General features: G+C 38.2%; 1 protein-coding gene across 1 annotated transcript in view; it reads right to left on the bottom strand.

The window, feature by feature from the left end:
- TTC1 (tetratricopeptide repeat domain 1) overlaps nucleotides 1-24,144 on the bottom strand; it is a 29,299-nt gene extending 5,155 nt beyond the window's left edge. The window contains exons 1-6 of the mRNA XM_069869039.1: nucleotides 23,733-24,144; nucleotides 13,817-13,877; nucleotides 12,074-12,186; nucleotides 10,129-10,165; nucleotides 8,248-8,396; nucleotides 2,149-2,203 (exon numbers count right to left, since the gene is read on the bottom strand). Coding sequence (XP_069725140.1) covers nucleotides 2,149-2,203; nucleotides 8,248-8,396; nucleotides 10,129-10,165; nucleotides 12,074-12,186; nucleotides 13,817-13,877; nucleotides 23,733-24,053 — 736 coding nt within the window. The 5' untranslated portion in view covers nucleotides 24,054-24,144. The remainder of the gene's footprint in view (nucleotides 1-2,148; nucleotides 2,204-8,247; nucleotides 8,397-10,128; nucleotides 10,166-12,073; nucleotides 12,187-13,816; nucleotides 13,878-23,732) is intronic.
- Between the last annotated feature and the right edge of the window lie 335 nt (nucleotides 24,145-24,479).

Below are 24,479 nucleotides of genomic sequence, written 5' to 3'. Positions count from 1 at the left end.
AATAATCAGTCTAGTTACCGCTCATATTCCTAACGTAATTTCAAGTGTTCTATGAAGAGAATGTGTTCTAAAAAAAGAAAAAAAATCCTCAATTTGTGTTGCGCAAGTGATCACAAGCAGCACTGAGATAAACCCAACTGACTCCATGTACTCCTAATGGTACATGAGAATGTGTATGAATCCTGTCACAAGCAAAGGCTGTGGACAGATGTAAGCTTATATGCTGTACTACCCCACTCTGCTTTCCCTGGCTGTTTGCACCAGTAAACATCAGTCTGTCTCCTTGCACATATACAACACCATTGAGAAGAGATTCCAATATAACAGCCTCAACTGGCTCCCAGTTCAGTTCCAAAATCCTAACTGCCACCAGACTGACACTTTAAAAAGCTGGATTTATTATTTCAGTGTAGTCATTTGTGATTAGTGAAGCCCTTCAGACTTTGGTCACAAGGGTACAGAGGGAGAGTTCGAAAAAAGATCAGGAATTGTTTTCATATTACTGTGTACTGAAACCCATCCCATCTCCTACAAACAGGCGTGATCCCTCTGAAGATTTTTGGCATTTGTCATTTATTTATAGCACTATCACACTTACCCTTCTTTATTTATGGCTTGTTCTGAGTACAATGGTGGAAATAGAATCTAATGATGTAAAGCTCTAGAAAGCCTCACTGCAACTTTACTAGGTCACAACAAGTACAAAGCAAGAGCAAATCAGACTCCCTGCACAGCAAGAATGAAATTAAAGAAAAATATCAGCTTCAGCACAAGCCCTTGAAACAGTCTCTTCTTACAAAAAATTTTAAGAATTCGTGTTACAGTGTGCAAGACAGACTGAGTTTATTTAACCTGATGCTGTGCAGAATAGCAGAGCACTGTCTTCTCTTTTCCCATGCCAAACCCTCAAAGCTTACTCATCTCAAAAAGCATTTCATCTACTACTTGTCACACCTCGAATGAATAAACATCGAACTACTGAAACCTGTTTCTGAAGCAGAGCAGGTACAGTTAGTTTCTCTTTATCTTACACTGTCATTTGTCCTTGCTCTTTTGTGTGGATTTTCTAAACGGCACAAAGGAAAACATTACATAAAAATAAAAGCTCATTTTAAAAAGCACCAGAATGTCAGAACCTGTAAGAATTAACAAACCTTGTTAAACAGGAGACAGCAGACAATGCTCAGAGCAGTCTTTTTTTGAGTGGAAGGCTCCCCCCAAAACTGTTGGTTTAACTGCAATACTGCATGTGGTACAAAGAGGTGCTTTATCCTTAATATTACACATGAAAACCAGTCCTGCTTGGGCAATCTTATTTAAGTAGTTATCCTTTATGAAATAGATGCATCCAGGTAAGATGTTACCAAGCAATACCACACACTACATGATGATGGAAGCACATACACTTTAATGTGTTATATTTATTAAATTCTCTTTTCTACAAAACAAGTAGAGTCAGCAATACCCTTTGGTATAGAACTGTAAAAAATCAAGAGACAATGAGCTACACCGTTAGGATGTCAGTTCCACTCCTAGCAAGGCCAGATGTCTGTTTGTAACACTAGGTAAGTCAAACTCCACACAAACAGCACAGAAATACTACATAATAAATCAAGATTTATTGATTCTTGGGAAGACTTGGTGGTCTATAGATTGGAAGTGCTACAAAAAGAACCAAATTTATTTCTTCAGACACAAGATCAAACATGCTCAGTTATTACAGCTGGTTGACTTCTTTTACGTAAAACTCCAGTGAAAACCCTGGTTTATCCCTTTCATGGGAAGGTTTTCTTTGAAGGTTTACTTGCAGAAAGAAAAGGCAGAGCAATTGGTCTGTTTCAAACCATTTTCCCCTGCTTTTACGTGCATCAATATTAAATTGTTTTAGGTAGTCTTGTGTATTTCTTTCTTTAAATTTCACTAACAGCCTTTTCTGCATGGGAGAATTATTTGTCTAGAACTTACTGCAGGTGAAACCAAGCAATAGTCAACTATGAAAAAATCCAGGAGTTTAGTGTAACCCAGAACAAGTATTTCCTTTAAGATTTACCTTCTTTAAGTTTTATACAAGTGATTTTACTCATGCATTTTTATTTTTCTAGCAGACTATGAAGATTTTTAAGCAAGTTGTATGTACACGCTACTTACCTAACATTTCTTTCTTTAATTTTTCATTCCGTTCCTCAATTTGTCTAGGTAATCGCTGTAGAGAGAGATAAAAATTGGAATTGGACCCATGCTTTCAATAATTCTTTAGCTTAAGCTTATGACATTTTCATACACACACTCAGGATACGCTGTTCATGGTTTAAAAGGAATCCTTATGTCAAACCACACTCTCATGTTATTTTGGAAACCTGTTATTCACCCTATGATGTCAGTTCACGCACACAGAAAGTTGTAACTTGTAAGTGCAGGTTTCATATAGGCATTCATTTTTACTGCTGAAAACCACATCTGATCTGTTTGCTTGGAATTTTAACTGAAAAGCTTATGGAATTTAAGAGACTTATAATTAGAATAAATTTTAGCCCTATTTCCTCTGCTGCGCACATTACATGTGGTAGGAGGAGCAAGAGGAACTAAGCAAGCACGGCATTTGACTTCCGAGCATGAGCACAGGTATAACGAGGAAAACATAGAATCATGCTCTATAGAATCATGCTTCAAGGAAATCCACACCGTGAAGACATGAAGATATTCTAAATACAAACACTTTATTATAAGATGATTGCATTAACTGCCTATGAACTTCAGGACATAGTTTAATGAGCAGCAGCATCTTATGCAATATAAGGCATAGTTCTAAGGAGGACAGGGTGTTACAAATGAGGGCCTTGGTTTGGCAGTTCATCCTGGGGAAGGAACTCCAACAGTTCATCCTGAGCAAGGTACTAGTCCAAGTAACAGTTTGTTAATGTGCTTTTTCCCCTCTCAAAACTGGCACAAGTGATAAGATCTGTTGCACCATCACAAACTTATCACGTTTCTAACGAGCATCATGTAACCACACACGGTCTCTGCACTCCTAATGATCTGAGATTCCCATTCATGCCTAGAACAGCTGTGACTCATCTTCCATCCTTAAACAGTACTTCTGCAATGTGAGTGTAATGATAACATTTAATTAGAACTTTACATTCACCACAACTAAATTTACCATTGTATCATTTAAATTTTGCATTCTCTATAATTCAGTTAAATACAATATGAAAATAAAATATATTGCAAATGGCAGTAATTTTTTATACCTCTTTTTCACATATTTCAAAAGTACTATTTCAAGCTTTTATACTATGCTTATTACTGTATAATTCTGGCAGTTCATCATGCAGTTATATGCATAACTATGCTGTCTTTTCTTGTGGAAGTCACAACAACTAAGACATGTGTTGTAATAGTGCTATCAGTAAATTAATTAGAGTTGCAGACTATGGTTACAGGTGAAGAATTCACTCCTGACACACCTCCCTTGTGATAATTAGCTTCTCAACAGTCAAAGAATTAATTTCATAATCTTGTTCCTTCCTGTCATATACAGTTCCAGCCATCGTGGGTAGGTTTTCCATCCTGGTACTATTGCCACAGTGAAATAAGATGTTCACCTCAAGAAAAAGCCCATTGATGGCTGCCTGGCCTCTCCTCTTCAGTGAAGGATACACTGGTAAACCCAGATAAACACAGTTCATTTTTGATAGCGATGGCAATATACCCCAGAAAATAAAAAAACAAACCAGAAAAATGAGCACTGAGGAATACAGTGCAGATACACATGGATGGCTAAGCTTGAAACCAGCCCAGGCCCAGCATCGCTACCAGTGAGCCAGATCTAATTAGCCCAGTCAGACCTCATCTGACTCCTGCTGACCCAGAGGGGCTTATTAAGTTGGTTGCAGATCTGGACCTAGGCTGCCTGCATGAAAACATGTGTGGATATCCCCAGGCTCTAAATTCAGTTTGCATCGTGGCTGTGAGATCTGCTGAATCTTGGATGAGTTTGGCATTGATAGCATCTGTCTCTCACATTTGGACACTGGGATTTAGCAGGAAATGAAGACAAATCCTTGATCTGAAATACATACACCATCTTTTGTCTGTCCGAATCCTACTGTATCAAGGTAGGCATTTCTTACTCCAGGAATGCATTTGCAAGACCAGTTATCTATAGAAAGGTGCCCATAAGCACACTATTTATCTCATGTCTATGACGTTTATCTCAAAGTAGAGCTTCTTTTGGTAAGTAAGTGTACATGGCCTGACATCCCTCAGAAACTATGTTGAAGCTAACATTTACATACCTGCTAGAACTAAAACTTAAAGATCAATACCATATACTTGAACATTTTCTGAGAGGATCAGTAGGGATTATTTGAACACAAAACATTAAAATTTCACACTGTTTGTCACTGAAGTTGTCAAAAGTAGCTAGTGTGCAACACTAGGATTTAAATCAAAACACTAGCAGCGAAATTTTAGTGCAGCTACCAAATCAAGAATCAAAGCAAAGAACTACTGTGTATTTAATACTTTTAAGCTGCCATTTAACAAGATCATGACATTCCCTAAAGCAGGATGTGAAGCAGGATGTACAGGAAGGAGAAAGATTTGCTCTAACAGTAAATGAATCTAAATTTGCAAACACTCTTATGCATCATTTTCATTACCAGTGAGGGGGAAAAAATTCTGTGATATTTCTGCAAAAAGCACTGCACTGCACTTTACATTACAATAAAGCAAAGCTCCTTAGTCTCCTACATATTAGATATGCTAACCACACACATGGAGTCAACCTTACAGTCAGAATTGGTTTTTTATTATGAAATTTACAGATTTATTATGAATATTTTAAGTGTAAAACTAGCTGTTAGTATGCCTTAATAATTTTTCAAGATGGGAGTTTTAAGTTTCAGCCTCAAAAGATTGCTTTTATCCTGAAATTTGACAAAGAACAGGACCAACTCAGGGCAGAATGTCCTAAATACCACAGCAGTGTAAATCAAGGGCATTTTGTACAAAGTGTTCTGCACCACATGTGAGCCTAAAGCCTCTGCCTAGTAAAAGGAGGTCAGGGAGCAGAAGGTATAAGAAACAGTCAATCTCTGTACTTTCCAGCTACAAAAACTAAGAATAAATTACTGATTGTTCTAAAACATTCCTGAAAGATGGCCAGGAAGAACAACACTGTTTCTGATTCTCTTCTAGTCCAAATCTACTGAGCAAGGGCTCTTTTGTGAGATTATTAGAGGCATACTCACTGAAAGAAAACTCTGGTTTTGCAAGAGGCATAAAAGACAATATCAATATTTTTAGGGGGTTTCAATCAGCCAATATACGTATTCTAAACTCCTCACATTTTGTAGTACTGACTGTTCCCAAGTCTTAATCTGTGGAGTCCTGATGGTGGTTCCGAACAATCTGTTTGCTCTTCACAGTTGTTCTTCATATGATGAGCTGCTAAACCACACTTCTTATACACTAAATACTGTTTTACCAAGTAACTGACTAGATTAGATTAGGCTTCACTGTGGAGCTTGTCTAATACTATAAGACTACAAGCTACAGAAACAAACCCCCATCATTTTGTTTAGAAATATCAGCAGACTCCTTGGCTGAATTCTTGGCTCAAATAAATCAGTCTCAACTAGGACACTAGAAACAAGGCCAACACAAATACTCCCTTCTAGACTGTGATGGACCCATCATATTCACTGCCCATGCAGTAATGATGTTTGACAAGCTTGTCATTCATTAAGCCATTGCCAAGAGCTAGGTGATAAAGTGCTCTCCTGCTCTCAACCAGATGCATGCAACAAGCATCAGGGGGTCGTTTCACAGTACAGTAAACTGACCTTGTCAGTGGGTGCTGCCAAAAGGTATGGCCCCAATTCCTGCTCTGCCTTGATCACGTCTTCTTTCCTTCTCACTAGCATTTGCAGTAGGACTTGTCTGACTGGAAAAAGCCAAGGCAATATAAAAGTATTTACTTGGGCTTTTTGGTTGTTGGCTTTTTTTGCTCGCTTGTTGCTGTTTTTCCTTTTCGCAAGGATTATTTTTCTGCCAGACTCACAGAACCAGCCATCCCCTCGGGTCGGACAGGACCTACTACCAGCTTGAGTACAAGGAAAGCAACTGGACAGCTTTGTGAGCAGCAGGCAGTTAGTACCTCAGTCCAACTGTTTTGTGAAACCATATCCTTTCTACTAACAGGAGTTATACAGTCAAACAGAATATTTTTCAGCCATCAGTGCAATTGATCCAGTCCCAAAGGAAGTAATTTCAGGCAAGGTTTCTTGTCTAATATGCTATAAAAGCAGTTTCTAATCTGTCACTTACAACACTACAGTATGGTGAAAAGGGGGGGAAAAAAACCGTAATAAAAAAACCTCACTGCTAATGATTTATTTTCACAAACAGAGTTAAAGCAATTAAACCTAACCCTTTCAGAAACTATTTCTGCATCGACATATTCAAAGTGGTTTTAGAGAATTCTGCAGATGAAGCAAATTAGGTTTTTTTAATTCATGGGGCAGAATACATTGCAGGTTGATGTGAAGCTGAACTAAAATAATGATGCCCGTTGAAAACTTAGCCAGAAAAAAACCAAAGTCAAGTATTGATATACAGATTTGGGTGCCCAATTAAGAAGTACATTTTAAAATTACATTCATTTAACTTGAAATGGAAGTAAAGCATAGTTCAGCTGTTGTTTTCCCCGTAGAAGACGGTCAGCTCTTTCCAGACTCTCTGGTGCTTACAAATCATTATTCACCTACAGTGACCTGAAGCTCCCACTTTGATGTAGAGTGACCACCACTATACTTTTTGATGTAGAGTGACCACCACTATACTTTTTATAGTGGCTACCTTTCATTAGCATATATTCCTTCAAAACCACAAGCTGTCCGGCCACATTGCTACCACACCTGTACCTCCAACACAGCCTTCATAGCTTCTTTTCAAATATAAGAACAGCAAGCAGCCTGCCAGAGAAGCTTTCTTCACAAAATAAATTTCCTGTCTTGCTATGCTTGTGAAAAGATCCTCTGAACTCATCAAATCCATAGCTATTTTCCATACTGAGCATTAACACACTAAATATCACAAGAAAAACCACTTCCTGTTGGTACTTTACACAAAGAGTTAATTAAAACCTCAAATCAGCAGGCTGTGACTTTAAATCCCCACTGAGCAGGGATTGTTTACATGTTAGTTTGGCTCTTTGGGAAGTGGTAGGGGTTTACCTTATTCCTAAAGATCATGGAAACTTTTAAAGGATTCCCTTACACTTACGAAGATGTGGCAAAGATTCTGCAAAAAACATTTAACTTTGAAGTATTTGTAATATGATTAAGAGTGACCACTGGAATATAGTGGTAAGCTGCAGAATTTTGTCTTTTTAGAACAAAGAAATTAACTGAAACAGGAGGCACCTTTTTCTTCAAGTGAGAGGCTAAGTTTTTGAAGATTAATAACAGACTCCAGTCACAATTAGGAAAATACCTCAAAGCAGCCAATACACACACAAAGGGCATAGCAAAGAACTAGAACAGAAAACAGCTAAATCAAAGACGAATGTCAACATTTTAAGGTAGCTACAAACAGACACAGACTGACAGAATCCTCTCTCTTTGCAATTATCAAAATTATATAATCGAGTCATCAAAAAAAGTAATTATTTTATAATTATGCCACAAAGGCATTTGACTACAAATTTACCAATCAAAAAATAATCTGAAAAGAAAGACTCCCACTAATGAAGCAGCTAGCAAGAACTATATTATAGAGTGCTTGTATTCTGATCCCTACATTGCAGATCCTTATTGAAGTGATGGCTACTAAAATGCAGCAGTGGTTGAGGCAACCTTTGCTAGTAAATGCATAAATATAATTAACAGCTTCAATCAGAAAATTAGAACAAAATGTGCGTGTGTATGCACGTGCTCTATTCAACATCTAAATGTGTAATTATATCCTGACAGCTCAGTATACACGTTTACTTTCACTCATTTCACGAAAGCAAAAAGACAACTATATTTTATGGACCTGAGACTTGCTATGGAAGTTGTGGCAGTTCAGATAATCTTCCTTTTGTGAAACCAGATTTAAAAAACACCACACTTAGAGATTCAAAACAAAAGTTATCATCAGTGCATATGAAGCTGCTTGCATAAACAACACTGAATATTTCAAATAGGAAAGAAACAATCTTGGTGTAAAGTTAAGCTGGAGTATACCAAAAAGGCTTACCATGCACGCTTCTCTGGCTTGATGAACTGATGGGTCTTTTTCTAGGATTGCCTTATAATCTTCCAGAGCTTCATCTAGTTTTTCTGTTTTTTCATATAGTTCTGCTCTCCTGAGCAAAGCTCTAATATAATTAGGATCTAATTCCACTGCTAGAAAACAAAAACAAAGCACAGTATTTCACTTGAAATATACTTACCGCCCTCAAGTGATATCTTAAGTGTGTATTAAATGCTTAATTGTCATCTTTATAATATTGCTTAGAAACAAGGAGAGTCACAGGTTAAAACTCAGGTCATGATTCAGAAGGGCACACATCTGCCTAATGTCTAATGCAAATGATCCTATTTTATTTAATGTCTGCAATCTATCTGAGACTGAAGCTATTTATAGTGTACAAACATTTAATTTTGCAATACTGTATATGCAGAGATTCTAAGTGACACTTCAGAAGTGTTAAGGATCTGTAAGACATTTTCCAGCTTTTGTATATTTAATAAGTCTATATTATTAGATTACAGCTAAGTTTAAATATACCTAAGTATACACACAGCAGAGAAAATAAACATTTCCCTGCTTATCTAAGTTCAAGTTGAGACAAACTCCAGGAAAACTACTGGTGTTGAAAAATATCAAACAGTCAAAATTAGGCTGGTAATCCACAAATGGTTATATTAGCTCTAAAAGTGAGGAGAGGAGTACACTGACTGAATGTAATCTTTTCCTCTCCTTATTCCTTTGGCAGCCATGACCATCTATACAGATGCAGTTACGACCGAATGCTAAACTCAACAGTAATCTGCAAATGGTAATTTCTCAAGAATTTCCTAAATTCATTTTTCATCACCAAAAGAGTGAGTATGAAACATTGCCCATTTTATAATTATTAATCCATTGAAACAGTTCTCAGGACAATTAAATCCAGGATTATCTAGCTAGATATTCTAGCTTATTTCTTCTGGAAGGACAAAGACAATGCTACAGTCAGCAAGTTGCAGGTTAGTGTGAATTGCTCTGCTGTGCTCCAAGTGTTGCATTGCAGTTTGTAAGCTAAGTCCCTGGGGAGCGTCAAGCAACCATAGGTTTAAGTCTCACTGCTGCAAAGCACACAGATTCCCTTTCAGCCACTACAAAATTAGCAGAAGTGTTTTTCAAAATGCACCACCACCAAAACAAGGCACAACACCAAAGTGACAGAGGCCAGCTAGCATGTGTTACCTTCAAGAATACATTTAGCATGCACAAACTCATATTTATTGTACAAGCAGTACTGCCTCACAACCTCTGGGTTAGTTTTCTGATTGGTAATTTGGACTTTTTTTTCCCCAGCTGTCATGGGGAGTTTAACAAATATTCCAGCACGGGTGAGTGGGTGGAAGCAATAAAGCAAAGCACAGCTGAAATGATTTCACCACAAGTTGCAGAGAGAAAACCATGCAGGATAAGAATGGGAGAGTATAAACCCTTGTGAAAAGCAAAAGCCTTGTATCAAAGGGACTTGATAATGCTTTTAATACTGTAAGGTCTCATAATTCTTTGGAATTGTGATTAAAGCAAGATTTGGGGGCAACAGCAGGTGGAATTGGGTTTAAATTCATAAGTATAAGGAAACAGCTTCCATTAAAACGAAGTACAAACAACAGCTTTATTGGAAAAAGAGGCTAGAAAGTAAATTACTACAGACAGAAAAAGTTTGATAGACATTTTACAAAATAAATAATATAAATAATTCCAGATTCAGATGTCTTCTAGCATAACGTCCTATACATTCTTTAGAGACCCTTATGCCCAAAATCACAGCTCTGCAGTAAGGCACTAAACTAGTGTAATTCATGTATGAAAGATCTGGCACAAGAGCAGCACACAGGAAAATAAAAGTCATACCTTTGCTGCAGTCACTTAGGGCAGCTTCTGTCTTGTCCTAGAACACAAACCAGTTTTGTTATACTTAAGTAATTTTTTGGGGTGGAACAGATAATTTACAGTTGCAAGCAAAAAGGTTTGTCTGGCATTCCAAGGTACTGGGATGTTCATATAATCAAGGCTTTTCATACCATTGCTTCTAATGCAAAGCTCTTTACCAGTGATTAGCTTCCTCTCTGTGAGGGCTGCCAGTGTTCAAATTGCATGTCCGCCCCACTAATCGGTCTGCACCAAACAGCTGGCCGCAAGCTACGTTTAAAAGGCTGAGTCACATCTGCAGGCCTTGGCTTCACTGAGCTACAGCTTTTCTACCTTTGTCAATTAATTAAGGGGTTGGGATAGACATTCTTAAGACTCCCAGAGACATTCCTGTCTGTATGAGTTAATACACTTGGAAAAGCGACACTGCCTTTAGCACTAATACAGCTTTCTCTACAAGGGACAAAGCATGAGACTTCAGAAGTGGTAAGGACAAGATTTTAGTGCACCCAGACAACCATAATTAGAAGATGAGAGTCAGGCAATCTGCTTATAACGAAACAAGAAAATAAAAAGCTGTAGAGCTGAGACAGAGATCCTATTTTCATCCAAACTAAAAGGGCTTAAGAAAACCCCACCAAGCTGTTCAGTGCTTGTGTTGTTGATCTAAGTAGTAGTAATCTTTCTACACCCAAGAAAGTACTTTCTCCTCCATAAAACAGAAACAGTCTCACAGAAAAATCCCTCATAAGCTTTTATTGTAGTGCAAAACAAATGGGTGCAGCAGGTACGGAAGAACAAACTTAATGGGGAAGTTATTAATAATATCAATCTATTTTCAGAGTAATGCATTGGTCTGTCAAGTTCCACTGATATATACCGGTGAGATACACTAGTTTGTGCACAGTTTTTATTATCTTGGGCTCCTTTGGTGAACAGGTAGCATCTGGATAATGAGAAAGTTTTTCAGTTTACAGCTTTCATCTTTGAAGTATTTTGGCTTCTGTTATTACAGATTCTATCCCATTTTTTTCTTCTCTGCTCAAACAATTCAGTATCCTAACAGCACACTAAATTCCAGCCAAACAAGAGTACTTCGTGCTGAGTAAGAATTCTTTCTTTATGCCTAAATATGGCTGCAAGGTATATTTTTAAACAAAACTGCATCTATTTCAATAGTAGATGAAAAGTACAACTACTCTCTTTGCAGGAGGGTAAACTAAGGATAGGAGTTACTATGCTATTTTTCTGTAATAATTCAATCTTAAAAACAAAGGCAAAAATAGCGAGTAATTGTTAGTATCTCCTCTTTCTAAAGAAGTGAAAGCTGCTGTTCAGACACCCAGCGTTCTATTTCTTCTGTGCTACCAAACTGCATTGCTGGTTCTGGTAACATCTGCACACTTGTCCTTGGTCAAGGAAGACAAAATGCGTGAAGAAAGCTGCAGCCATTCTATCCAGAGCATGTCCTACCATGTACGCCTGTCCCACAGCAATGGTGAAGAAAGTGGACCAACCAAATAAAAGCCATAGTCCTCCTTATGCCTCAAAGCATTTAGGCCAATTAAATGAAGACAAGTACATGACAATCCAGGCTGCATACACTAAATATGCTTAAAGACATCTGTTCCACGTGAACTTTGAATAATTTCATTAAGATGGAGAGAATGAAAGAAAATTCAGTGTTTCAAACATAATGCAGCAGGGCAATGCTGAACAGCTGTTCCAACTGCAACCTTCAGGCCTGTATTAATAGTACTTCTAGCAAGACTGCGAGCACCTTTTCTCGGAGACTGAAAGACTGAGCAAGCAGCAAAACCTGCAAACAGCTTGCTTTATTCCTTCACCCTCCTTTATGCACCTCTAATGACTTCATTATTTGTCATATAATCAATACATGGGTGTTTTGTAAGACAAGAATATTCACCTGTTTCATTTTTGCAGCGGCTCTGTTTGAAAATAGAACAGCCCTATCTTTTTGGAAGCAGGCTGGACAAATCTGCAGAGCCTTTGTATAAGAGTCTTCTGCCTCTCCGTAATCTGTAGATGCAATAGGAGACAAAACAAAATAGACCATTTAATTCAAATTTTGCTAGTGCAGTCACACAGCTAATATTTCTTTGGAAACATTTTTCAACATATGATGCAATATTAAACCAAAATCAGTAGGTGCTCTGAGATAAAGTGCAAATGCACTAAGTAGCACATAGATCAACAATAATTAATTACTTCAGAATTAACACTCTTGTGAAAGCACAATTATAGTCCTGAGCTTAATGTAACAAGTGCATCATGATGTGCATATAACTCTCATCCCTGAAATGCTTTCATTTTATTTGAGCACCAGCCTTAGAAGTAGAATCTCTTGAGATAAAGCATATCCTTGATCTGACAGGAAGCAGGTGCGGAAAGATGCCACTACACCAATAGCTGTTCAAAGCAGCTATGGAGATATTTTATTTGCAACACTGTATTCAATGACTGATCATAAACCCGTTATCACCTGAAGGTCATCTGTCACTAAGTCTGGTCTAAAGCAAGGACTAGTGGTAGACCACATGAGATTATCAAGTTATTCTTTTCCTAATAAAGGTAGAGTCAAGAGTGAAAAGGCCCCATACTGACATTGAACAATGCCCTGTTAGCTGACAAGTGCATCATTCTCAAAACAGAGCAAGTCTTTCTGTGCACATTAGCTGGTGACCATCCAGGAGCTTAAAAGAATGTATTTTTCTGATTAGGAAGCACTTGGGCAGGAACTGGTACCCTGAACAGATCTGCCAAAAAAATTGTCAAGAAGAGGCTATGGATGAAACTTCATAAGACGATTCAGGCAACATTGTAGGTTGGCAGCTTTCACGCTCCCGAGCAGTTCCCTTCTGCCTGCTCTGATGCTTGCCTGAATTGGTAAATCACTCCCCAGGAATCTTGCTTTCTTAGCATAAAATAAGCCAACAGGAAGGCCACTATCTGGCTATCAGAGTATGCTTCTGGGAAGTTACTTGTTTGTATCCCTGCTGACTGAGCGAAGTCTGAATCTGCATTTCCTGGTTCCTGTGTGAATCTAACTGCCAGAACATTAAATGAAAAGTGGGTGCTGAAATAATCCCCTCTTTTATGTTTATTAATTAAAAGCATTGGTACAATCACTTATTACTGAGCTCAACCCTGTTGTTCTGTATTAATTATGTTCAGAACATCTCCAGTTCTGGCACAAGCTAGAAATCTATATACCTCTAAATTTTACTTTTAAATATAGGGGGGGAGGGGATGTGGGTGTACATCTCCGTATATATACAGATACATGTGTATACATCTCTATATACACACATATATGTATTTACATATATGTATATAGAAGTACATGTAAGCATATATAGTTGTACATATGTGTTTATGGATGTGTATGTACACATACAACCATTTAGACGCTTCATTTTCATGAGAATCCCGCTTTAGTAATCCAAGTCTTTGTGATGTAAACTTAACTCTTAAACAAGCCTTCCGTCTCTTTCTGTTCTCCAGAGTGGGATGAAAAATTATATAGATTACAAATTTGAACAATGATAGGTTGTGAGATCTTCCTATGGGTTTTCTGCAACATCATCACAATGTTAAGTATTCATTAAGATTCTCTAACATACTTATGGTGTTAAGATTATCAACTCACCCCCTTTCTTGAACTGCTCATTTCCTTTCTCCTTCAGCATTGTGCTCTCCCTCCTTCTTTTCTACAAAAGAAAAGACAATGTCTCAAAGTATTTAATTGAAATGAACAAGTAGGTCAGCTGCAGTTCTAAATAAAGTATGAATGGAAATAAGAATAAAACACAACCTGAAGAATTTTAACTAGTACCAACATGACTTTGTGACATGATATACTTTATATATCCATGAAACACTGGAGCATACAAACATGGCAATTAAAACCCTCCAGTTTGCTGACAACAGTATGCAGAAAGAGCATGCATAGTGAATTACATGGTTTAAACTAATATGTTTGATTTTTAGCTGGCTGTTTGCTGCTTCTTTCCAGCTCAATTTGATTCAAGCACTGCAGGTCAATTATGTAGCATATATGTTAGATGTAAAGTCTGAGAAGTTTTGCTTGAAATAATTCCACCTCAGAAATTCATAGTTACTTTCACAGACATACAAAGTACGTTGAGCTGACTGCATTAGAAATAGGTCCAAGTTAATACTGCTATGAAAGATTTCTAATGCAGAGAGTGACTAAACCATCAGACCCAGACAGGAAGATTGCTCTGTTACACAGTAAAAACTGCACGTGCTGAGCAGAGTTGTGTTTTCAGCCATGAATATCTTAGCACTACTCTTAGCACAAGTGAAGTTGACATGAATGCTCTTAGCTTGTGACACAGAAAACACAGCATGTCATCAAGCCATCTCTTCAACCTACTTACAATTGAAGTCTTTCACATACAGACATACCTCACATAAGTAAAACCAAAGCAGTACAAGAAACACAGTAACATCAAGAAGCAATGCTCACGTATCATTTCTGTGGTAGAAAAATGATCATTTCACCCTGATTTTGCCCCAACACACATGCATACACAAAAGACTCGAATCAAGGTGTTGATAAATTACAAATCATCGAGCAATTAAAAAGCCAACACTAGGAAAAGGAGCAGTTTCCTTTCCTGCAGATTGTGTAAATCAAGGATTAATGCAATTATCAATATCGCATAGAACATCTCCTTGGAAACAGCTAAATATAGTACTCTTTGTGGAGCGCTGCACCATCTCACAGTATGCCAAGTAGCTGACAATACAAAATCAGTGGTTCTCTCCTCTCGCTTTTATTGGTTTTGGAAAGTAATTCAGCCAACCACTGTCACCATCTCAGTAATAACAGATCACATTGTGCTGAAAACTAGGCTCAGGGGAATGGCATTCAGTTGTGACACACAAAATTATACAGTAAAATATCATCTGACCCTTTTGATACATGCCCAGATCTCTAATTTTTTTTCTTATCACCTATTAAATATGTTTTCTAATACCCACTGCTTCCACATTGTAAAAAAAATAAAACTAAGCAAACAACAAAACACAGGTTGAACACAACATTCACCACTATTTAGAAACTGGCTTTGCTCCCTGGTGGACTGACAAACCTATGCAAGACCTTCTACAATGACACTTGCAACAATGTACACAAGCCCATTAGTGGTTTCTAAATATGAGCATACAAGCAAATTTGAGCGCCTAAGGCACAAGCTGAATTAAAAGCAAAAATTTTTTGTACGTATGCAGGATTCTGCTATTCAGCAGAGGGAGTATGCAACTACATTTGAAAGCTGTACCCACAAACCATTTGCCCTCCCCAGAAAGTATCCTGAATGCACAGAGTAAAAGCACAACAGAAGTAATTTTCACACCAGTGAACAAAGCAGCCAGATTTCAGCACAGAACAGGTTTGGAGATGATGATCCTACTGGAAAATATGGAAGATCTACATAGACAACCCTCACTCAAGATAAGAAATGCTTGAAACATTAGCCCTACTGACTTCATTGCTCATGACCTATTTAGAGCTGGCCTTTAAGTGCCATTAACTGATTCACTGTTGCATAAGGTAGAGTTACAACTCTACAATAATAGAATTACTTTCATATAAAACGAGAAATACAGCATGGGCATCTGACGTAGAAACCCTAAAATCAAGCAATATTGGATTAAGAGCTTTATTATGCTGGTATTATAATTATTTTGCTTTATTTTATTAAAACTATTAAAACTATTACAGGTTTAACCCAGTTAAGTATTAAACACTAATATAAAAAACAGTTTGCAGCAAGAAGGCTTCAGGAGAATAAGCTTTATATTTAAAAAAAATTTAAAAAGAGTAAAAGGAACTAAAAGGAACAAAAAAATTCTTCACTTCTGGGATTCCTTCTCAGGCAGCCAAGAGGATTGTGACATAGAGTCTCAACAGCACAGAAGAAAGACCTATAAAAAGACCTACATAAGAAGAAAGGCTATATGGCCATGTTCGCTGAGGAGACAGGGGCAGATTAAAGTTCTGAGCCACTGAAGAGTTTGAGGACTGTCCCCCTGGGAAGCTGAAGATTCATACAACTCTCCTCCAAAAGGCTGTTCCTTAGTATGTGCTCTTGACTGCAAATCAAACCGCACAGACCTGAAGGACAGAGGACTGCTAGTCCCATAACATTACAGACGTACAAATGTCAGTGTCAGTCTCATGATCACTTCTGAGTATTTGACCAGAAAAGGTGTTGTGTAAGCATGTTTCAGAAGCCAGTAGCACTGTTAAAAGCAAAACTGTATATGGTTTTGCAGTTTACTCGGCTCCCTGGAAAGCAGCAATGCAGACCTGGTTCAAGACTAGTACTTTATAGCTTGACCAACGTTTTCACGATATCCCCGTGTTATGGGTTTCAGGCTGTCCCTCAAGTTGCAAACTGTACAAGCTATCGCAGTATTCTCAAAAATACTGTGATTCTAAAGGGTAGCTCATGCACTGTTCTACATTTGCATTTAAAGCAGGGCCCATAAGAGATACACAGTAGCCAACTATCCCTAAAAGCAAATTCCTCTGGCTTTCCCACAAAACATAAAGGCCTATGCATAAGCACTGCACATCCTAGACACATTGCCCTCTAAAGCACATTGTGTATTTCTTAAATACATACATAACTTACTCGTCCATTTAAACATTTCTTTAAACAGAAAGTTGTAACACAAAAGCGAAGTCAACTATTTTGCATGAATTTACATTTAACCTGAAAGGACTAGGATTGCTCTAGTGGATGCTGTTAGAACCTGTCTTCTATCCAAAATCAGGGGAAAAAAAAAATCCCAACACAAAAACTAAAGCACTGTCAGAAGACAAAACCTCTTCACTCGGTGTGCTGCATTTCCAGCTTCGCTGGACAATTGCAAATTGTCTGGTCATCAGTTTACTGTGATCATATCAGGCCAAAGTGAAAAAATTGCAAGTGACTTGTCCCTGGGACAAATTTTGCACAATGTCATTTCAGTGCCCCCACCCACTCAATTTTCAGAAAGAGATTTAAGTCGCTGCAGGGCAGGCTACCCTCTCCTCAGCGAGGGAAGTAGGTCAGACTGAACTCCTAGGATGTTCTGCCTAAGGAAAAGATAGTTTGATCCACTGTTCCCCGAGGCTGCTCATATATGACATCAGGGTCAGGCACAACTCTCCCAACTTACACTCCTCTATGATTTTCTGCTATTCAAAGTCAGCAAAATCTTAAGGTTTGGCTTTTTTTGCAAATTTTATTACCACAAAGATGTCAAACTGCAAGTAGCAGGCACCAGGTTTTGACATACAGCATCAAAAGAGTTTTTTAAAGTCCAAAAGAAATAACTGCATTTAACAAGTAATATTATTTTTAAAGGATCTGATTAGAAATATTTACAGACTTGGATACTTAATTACAATCATCCATTTTCTACAGAAATTAGGATCTAAACATAAACCTGCCTGGCAAGCAAGAGATGCCGAATATTAAGGCCTGATCTGAAGTAACGAGAAAAGGCAGCTTGGCCTTCTAAAATAAAGTACAACAATTCAAAGGAAAGGCCATCAAATATTGTCCCTGGACCTCAGCTACTCTGTCAAAAAAACCTCAGGGTTAAAAATAAAAGCATGAAAGCATTATTCTGCTATTAAAGAAGAAAGCAACCTACACATTTTCACTGTTTGTTTTGCAAAAACAAATATAAAAATGCTGGAAGTGAAGTTCTTAAAAATAGCCGTTGAAAGCTGAAGGACGAACACCCTCAGTCTGTAATGCTTCCAACCATGCTTCCTCTGGCTGTTCCTATGCATTTTATTTGATCAATTGAATTGACTTTGCTAGGAAACTGTTCTTGGCTCCAGTTTTGTCAAGAGCAGCAAATGTGTACTCTCTTCTCTGTAAGGTTATTTATGCAGTGTGACAACGCACATCTGCATGTCATACACCCTTTTGCAAGGTCACTAAGTAGCAGTCAATTTAAAACTCCTGGAGTTCATAGGATGCACAGAAGAAAGGAATTTAGACAGATAAGGAATACGTTTTTCAGCTTCAAATACCACCTCTATGTCCAAATCATCCATTAGTAGTCATCTGCTTCCCCCTGCAGTTTTGTGAAGCTATTGCTGTATCATGCATTCAAGGATTTGAATTGCAGGTTAAGGTTGTAGTCACTCAAATCTTGCTAGCATTGTCACTTGTAAAGTATGCCAAATCTGCCCTCTGCACTCAAAAGGCAGAGCATTAAGCATTGCTGGACTCTGGCTGACCTCTGCTCATTGTAACTCCATGGTAAAGACACACTAGTCTTCATACTGCCAAATCACTACCTGTTCCTGAAATTGTAAGCAACGCTTCCAGAAACATCGGGTCACATCCATCCTTGACGGGCAGTTTAAGTTGACATGCCAGACTGCGACTATTCCTGAGTGACTATTCATGCCTTTCAGTTGTTCCTGCTCCAGCCTCAGGCAGAAAAATGGAGCTGACCATGTAATCCACCACCACCACAAGTCAATGTCATCTCAATTTGACATTAACATCTTCAAGATAAATGAAAAATTAATATGAGACTAAATTCAGATAGCAGGACTGAAAGAAAGATAAAGGTATATGTTTTCATTCTATTAAATTACTGTCCAGCTAAAATCTTTCTTCTAGTTTCAACATGTAACTAAAAGGGAGATTATAACTCTAGATTTTATCCAGGTTCTTCTCATCAGCATTTGGAATTAATTACTGTAGCAGATTCAGATACAATTCTCAAATGTGCTTCTCCAAGCTTTGATTACCTCAGAAAATATAACAGGATGTTTTGCTCTACTTCACAAGCCATAAGACAGGGTAGTTTTAGTCTAGCAATCCATCTTCTCCAGTTTGACCAAAACAATATCATACTTAGTATTGGTGCTGTACTGTATAGAGGATCCAGGTTACTAAAGTTGGTCATTTGAGTAACGGGATCACTCTATTATATTCCACACATTTGCATTGTGACACCTTTAAAACTCCATGGTCTTGCAAGCTTTTTTGCTATAAAAAATAATTTTGAATGCTGACGAGAATTGCTAACAAAAGATCTATAACTTACTGGTATTTGTCAGTAATTTATGTAATAAGTTTCACTGCTGTCCAGTCAATTGGATTGTCTCGTGTATTAATTATCTTACTATTCAACTACATAATTCTTCCTGGAAAGAGCTGAGACCACCTCCAAATGATCAACACACCTGAGGACTGCTCCAAAACATGATTTGTTTTGTTGTACCCCATCATCTCCCATTTCGTACCTTAGCTTTTATTTTGTAAATCCTATAGAAAAAAAGCAACTTTGACAGAGTGAAGGTTACTGAACAGCATGGACAGATGGAACCAGGAAAACACTAAATGCTAGAATGAATTACTACACTTGAGAAGCCATCACAGAAGAAATCCCAGACCAATTCTTCAGTCCCTGCAAAAGCAAATTCTATACAGAAGCTATAATTTATGAAATAACAATGAGATTAACCTGAAGCATGAGAAAGAAAGAATGAGGAAAGGAGCAGTTTAAAAGAAATTTCTTGATTAAGAAAATGTTCTCTAACACAACCTAGAGCTTCTGGAGAAAACGGGGAAGAACAAAAAGGAAGTTTTATTGATTAGCCCAGAACTGAAAAAACATCTCAAGTTTGACCAAAAAGGCCCCGTTTCTCAAAGATGAGTTCCACTTAATTCTTATAGAGTTCCTAACAAGGTACTAACCAACAATCCCCTCTACTAGAGCTGTGTTCCTTGTTCCTAGTGGTAAAATAGAAGTCAACAGGATTACAGACAGCTGTAGCTTTAATGTACATGCAGCAGCCCAAAAAAGGAACTTTGTTTGAGTAATATAAGATATTTATTCCAGGGTCTTACAGCAGCAAGGAAGGAGTGTTTGATATCCAAAATAAGAGCTTACTAGGCCAAGTATTTAAATCTTTGCCAGACAAGGCCCAAAGAAAAAGACAACATCTGTCACAATGGAAGAACATGAGGGATTCAGAGCCTTGCTGCTGGATAAACTCACAATTAATGGGTGTCCCTCCAGAAGAGGACTGGGTCAGACTGAAACAATTACCATGTAACAGCTGTTTGGTGCCTTCTGATTAATTCTGTAGACAAGACCAATGTCAAAGCCATCACTGTCAATTACAACTAACCAGAAAAATCTGTTTGTAAAGCATCAAAAGCAATTTACTGCTCAGTGCCTCTGCTGAGGCAGCAATAAGCATGCTTTTGAAACGAGAAAGTCGTATAATTAAGTGAATTTTGTTTCAGACTGCTTAATTCTCAAAAAGCTCAGAGCTGCAAGTCCAGGCAAGGATGCAGGCTCTATGCTACATCTGCCTTTAAGAATACTTCTTGCAGGTTTGTTTCTTAATATCCCTGCAAGTTCTTATTTTGCTTCACTGCACAGAGAAGACTTCTTATGATATTGGTACTATTTCCTTCCTGGAAGTAAATCCTGTTGCTTAAAATTAGCAATCTCACTGTATGGTGCTCTTGAAATATAACTGAGAGAAAATACACAGCCACTTGTTCCTTCACTTCGATCTCTGCAGCAGCTTACAGAAAGCTGGACTAGAAACTGTCTCTGCACCTCCAGAATATATTAGACTTTTTCTACAGCATAGTCATTGCTGAGAAGGTCTGATTGATTAAAGCTGCTAGAGCAGGCTTTTTTTTTTTTAAAAAAAAAAACCCAATCTAAACTATTAAGGTATAGCTCCACGAATGCGATTGGAGCAGGGCTAGTATCCAGCTCTCCTTATGATCTGAATACAGTTTATGGTTGGTGTTGCAACACAGTTGATAGGAAGTTTTTCTTATTTAGGCAAGCAGTCTAACTGAAGAAAATCCACCTGCCCCTGAATGCAATCACAAGGCTGCCATTTGATGTCTACATTTACAGCACTGCCCTTGATCTAAAAATACAGCATTATTTTTCATCTGAATCATTCCCCATAACTGGTTCACTGCACATTCACAGAGAGGTGTGTTAACACAATGAAGGAGACAGCAGGGGGCTGAGAATAACTGATCAAGGACTGCCTAAGCAGCAAATACTGCATTGCTGCTGAGCATCTGGTCACAACCTAGACAGTTAAACAAACACGTTCTGAATATTTCTGCCTCATTTTATCCACCTGCAAAAAAAAAAACCAAACAAAAAAACCAACCCCCAAAAAATCATGCTGCCCTTCTCAAAAACAACCTTTTGAGTTAATGGAAGGAAGTTTAAAATGTTTGAAAAACTGAACAAATGGATGCACACCAGCTGTTTTCAGACCATAACTGCAGTATTTTTTCTTAAATGTTGCCTCATTTCTTAAATGTTGCCACAAGTTCTTTTCATAATCATAGAACGTCTAAACTGGAAAAGATGCTAAAGCAACGTGATAACATTTTTTTCTGTGTAGTGAGTAGTTCAAAGAAAGTGATTCTTGCCCTCCGTTCAGCACCTTTGAGTGTATTTGGTGAATGCCCAGCTTTGCAAAGCGCCCACTCCCTCCCAAAAGGAGGATATCAACTTCCCAGATGGAGAGAGGGAGTCCAACAGACGGCCTCCAAAGTGGTCAGGACACAAGAGACCACAACCTAAGCAGACAGCCGAGGAGAACTGAGTTTGTTCAGCCTTAGAAATAGTTGGACTCAGGGGAGACTTCATTGCAAGAGAAATTGGAGCTGGACTCTTTCTGGAGGCACATAGAAAAAGAAGGGTCAGTGGTCACAAGGTGCAAAGGAAATTCTAATTAAATATAAGGGAAAGAGTTTCCCCCATGAGGATAGTTAAACACTAGAACAGGGGCCCAGAGAGGCAGTCTCCAGTCTCTGAGATGTTTGCACGGCTCTGGGCTGGCTGATCTAACTTTGAGCAGGGAGTTGGACTAGATGACCTCTCCAGAGGCCCTTTTGGGGCAAAGTATACAACAGATAACCTCTTATTCCTCTTTAGATCTCAAAGTATTATAACTGGCAAGCATCATTACCTTATACAGATCTCAAAATTGACAGGAAGAAAGAAATATGAAGTGATTTCCACAATGCGAAGCAGCAGAGAAATTACATTTGTAATATTTTAAGCACTTCATAAAACCAATAATTTTATATGACCCCTCATTTTTTCTTTTTCATCAAATGCCGCATTTTAGTAGTACTTGTCCATTACAGCACTAACTTAATCTACGGATCTTGGCAGTTTGGGAGTTTCCAGAATAAAACCCATACAGCTATACAATACGCTGTCCTCCTCTATGAAGTAAGTCTTTCTTTCCTAAGATGCTGCTTACCTTCCCTCATCAGCTGCCATTCCTCACTCTACTCCCTCCTTAGCATTACAGAATGGTTTGGTTTGGTAGGGACCTTTAAAGTTCACCTAGCCCAGCCTCCCTGCAATGATCAGCGACATCTTCAACTCGAATATGTTGCACAGAGCCCTATTCCAACCTGACCTTGAATATTTCCAGGGACAGGGCATCTACCACCTCTCTCGGCAACCTGTTCTAGTGTTTCACTACCCTCATTGTAAAAAATGTCTTCCTTGTATCTAGTCTGAATCTCACCCTCTTTCAGTTTAATGTCATTACTCCTTATCCTATCACAACAGACCCTTCTAAAAAGTTTGTCTCCATCATTCTTGTAGGCCCAATCTCCTTCCCTGAGCATAATCAATTATTCATGTTACCTATGATCCAAATTGCGCAGCTAGCTTTTGAGTAAGGATACCATTTGCTATTAGAACATAATTACCAGTAGAAATTTACTACATTATTCAAGCGAACAGAGTAATTCTGAAAGTGATTTAACAAGTTTTCTCAAAGTTAGAAAAGTTCTATCTTTTTTCCTAACTGGTTGATATAGACTATAATATCTTAGAACTCTGAAAACTAACTGCTGTCAAGTGACATCACTGACTGAGGGTCAAACAAAGAGGTTCACAGAGACTTGAAGCGGAGTAAATGGGACTACAAAGGTTGTTGGACTTCCCTGAAGACCTGTTTTGTTACTTCCAACAACTGTTATCCAGTTTGTTATGCAAACGTTTAGTCTGACGTAACTGCACTGAAAGTAAACAAACACACACATTTAAAGTGTTTTGTTTGTTTAAAGCTTTAGTAATTTACAAGGATACTTTCAAAATTAATCCCCATTAGTCGTATTACATAATCCAACCTTTCATATATGAAAATTATCCTGAAACCTGCTCTGAGTTTTGGAAAAGCACCTTGAACCTAATCAGGTGAAAATAACAAATGCACACAGACTAAATAGCATGAAGTACAGAGACTTTCGTTTCTTCTGATGAGTCACAGTAACCTCACACAGTGGAAAAAGCAGACAAAAATCTGCAATGGAATGTGATGATTAAGAACAGCAAGGAAAGCTAACAAAAATATTAGCTAAAAAAGAAATTCTGAACAGAAAAACTAGACACGTGAGAGAGTTTTAAAGGTCCGTTTTCACGTCAGTCATAAACCATTCAGAAACATAACAGTGAAGACACATCTTTTTGTATTCAGCATTGTTACTTTAGATTACCTGCTTTTCTTCCTCGGGCATATCTTTTTCTAGTTCTAGTAAGTATTCTTCATCTAGTTCTGTCTGCTTTCTTGAGCTATTCTCATCATTCTGTAAGTTCTCATCATCCAGCGTAGGTTCCTCTGCCTCAAAGGAGTCATGACAGTCATGGAAACACTCATCTGCTGTTGTGGGTTCTTTGGCTGAAGAGGGGTTGTATCTACTTTCAACATTTTGGGGATTCTCAGCGTCTTTGGGGCCATTCTCTGAAGACCTCTGATCAGAAAGTTTTAAGTGATCAAGTAACTCTTCAGGTGGACTTGCATCTTTAAACTCTTCCATGCTGGACTCCTTGCAGGGGTTAGGTTTTTAAAAATAAGAAAGAAATAACCTGCAGTAAGCATAACATGAATGCCGTGTCAGCACACTCATCTCTAAAGTACTTAGAAGCACTCTTGACATCATCTGAGGGCAACTACTACTCCTGAGGGGAGAAAGTGTCTACAGCGACACAGGGGCACCGTGCTGTTCCCATAAATAAGTTACTTCACAAACTCAGATTCCCTGGACCGGAGTGGTTCAGCACTATGCTGCAGGTCTTCCTTCACAGTGGAACTGAAGTCACGCAGACACCCCCCTCAACACGTGTGCACCCACCCCTGACGCATGCACACATCTGACACACATATACCCCCACCTCACAAACATCTGCATGCACCACCATTACACACACACCGGACACCCACAAACACTCCCGACACCCCCCTG

The sequence above is a fragment of the Phaenicophaeus curvirostris genome, chromosome 15, assembly GCF_032191515.1.
Source record: "Phaenicophaeus curvirostris isolate KB17595 chromosome 15, BPBGC_Pcur_1.0, whole genome shotgun sequence".
In the NCBI taxonomy this organism is placed as follows: Eukaryota; Metazoa; Chordata; class Aves; order Cuculiformes; family Cuculidae; genus Phaenicophaeus; species Phaenicophaeus curvirostris.
The sequence above is the reverse complement of the archived record's forward strand: the minus strand, read 5'-3'. Positions and strand labels throughout refer to the sequence as shown.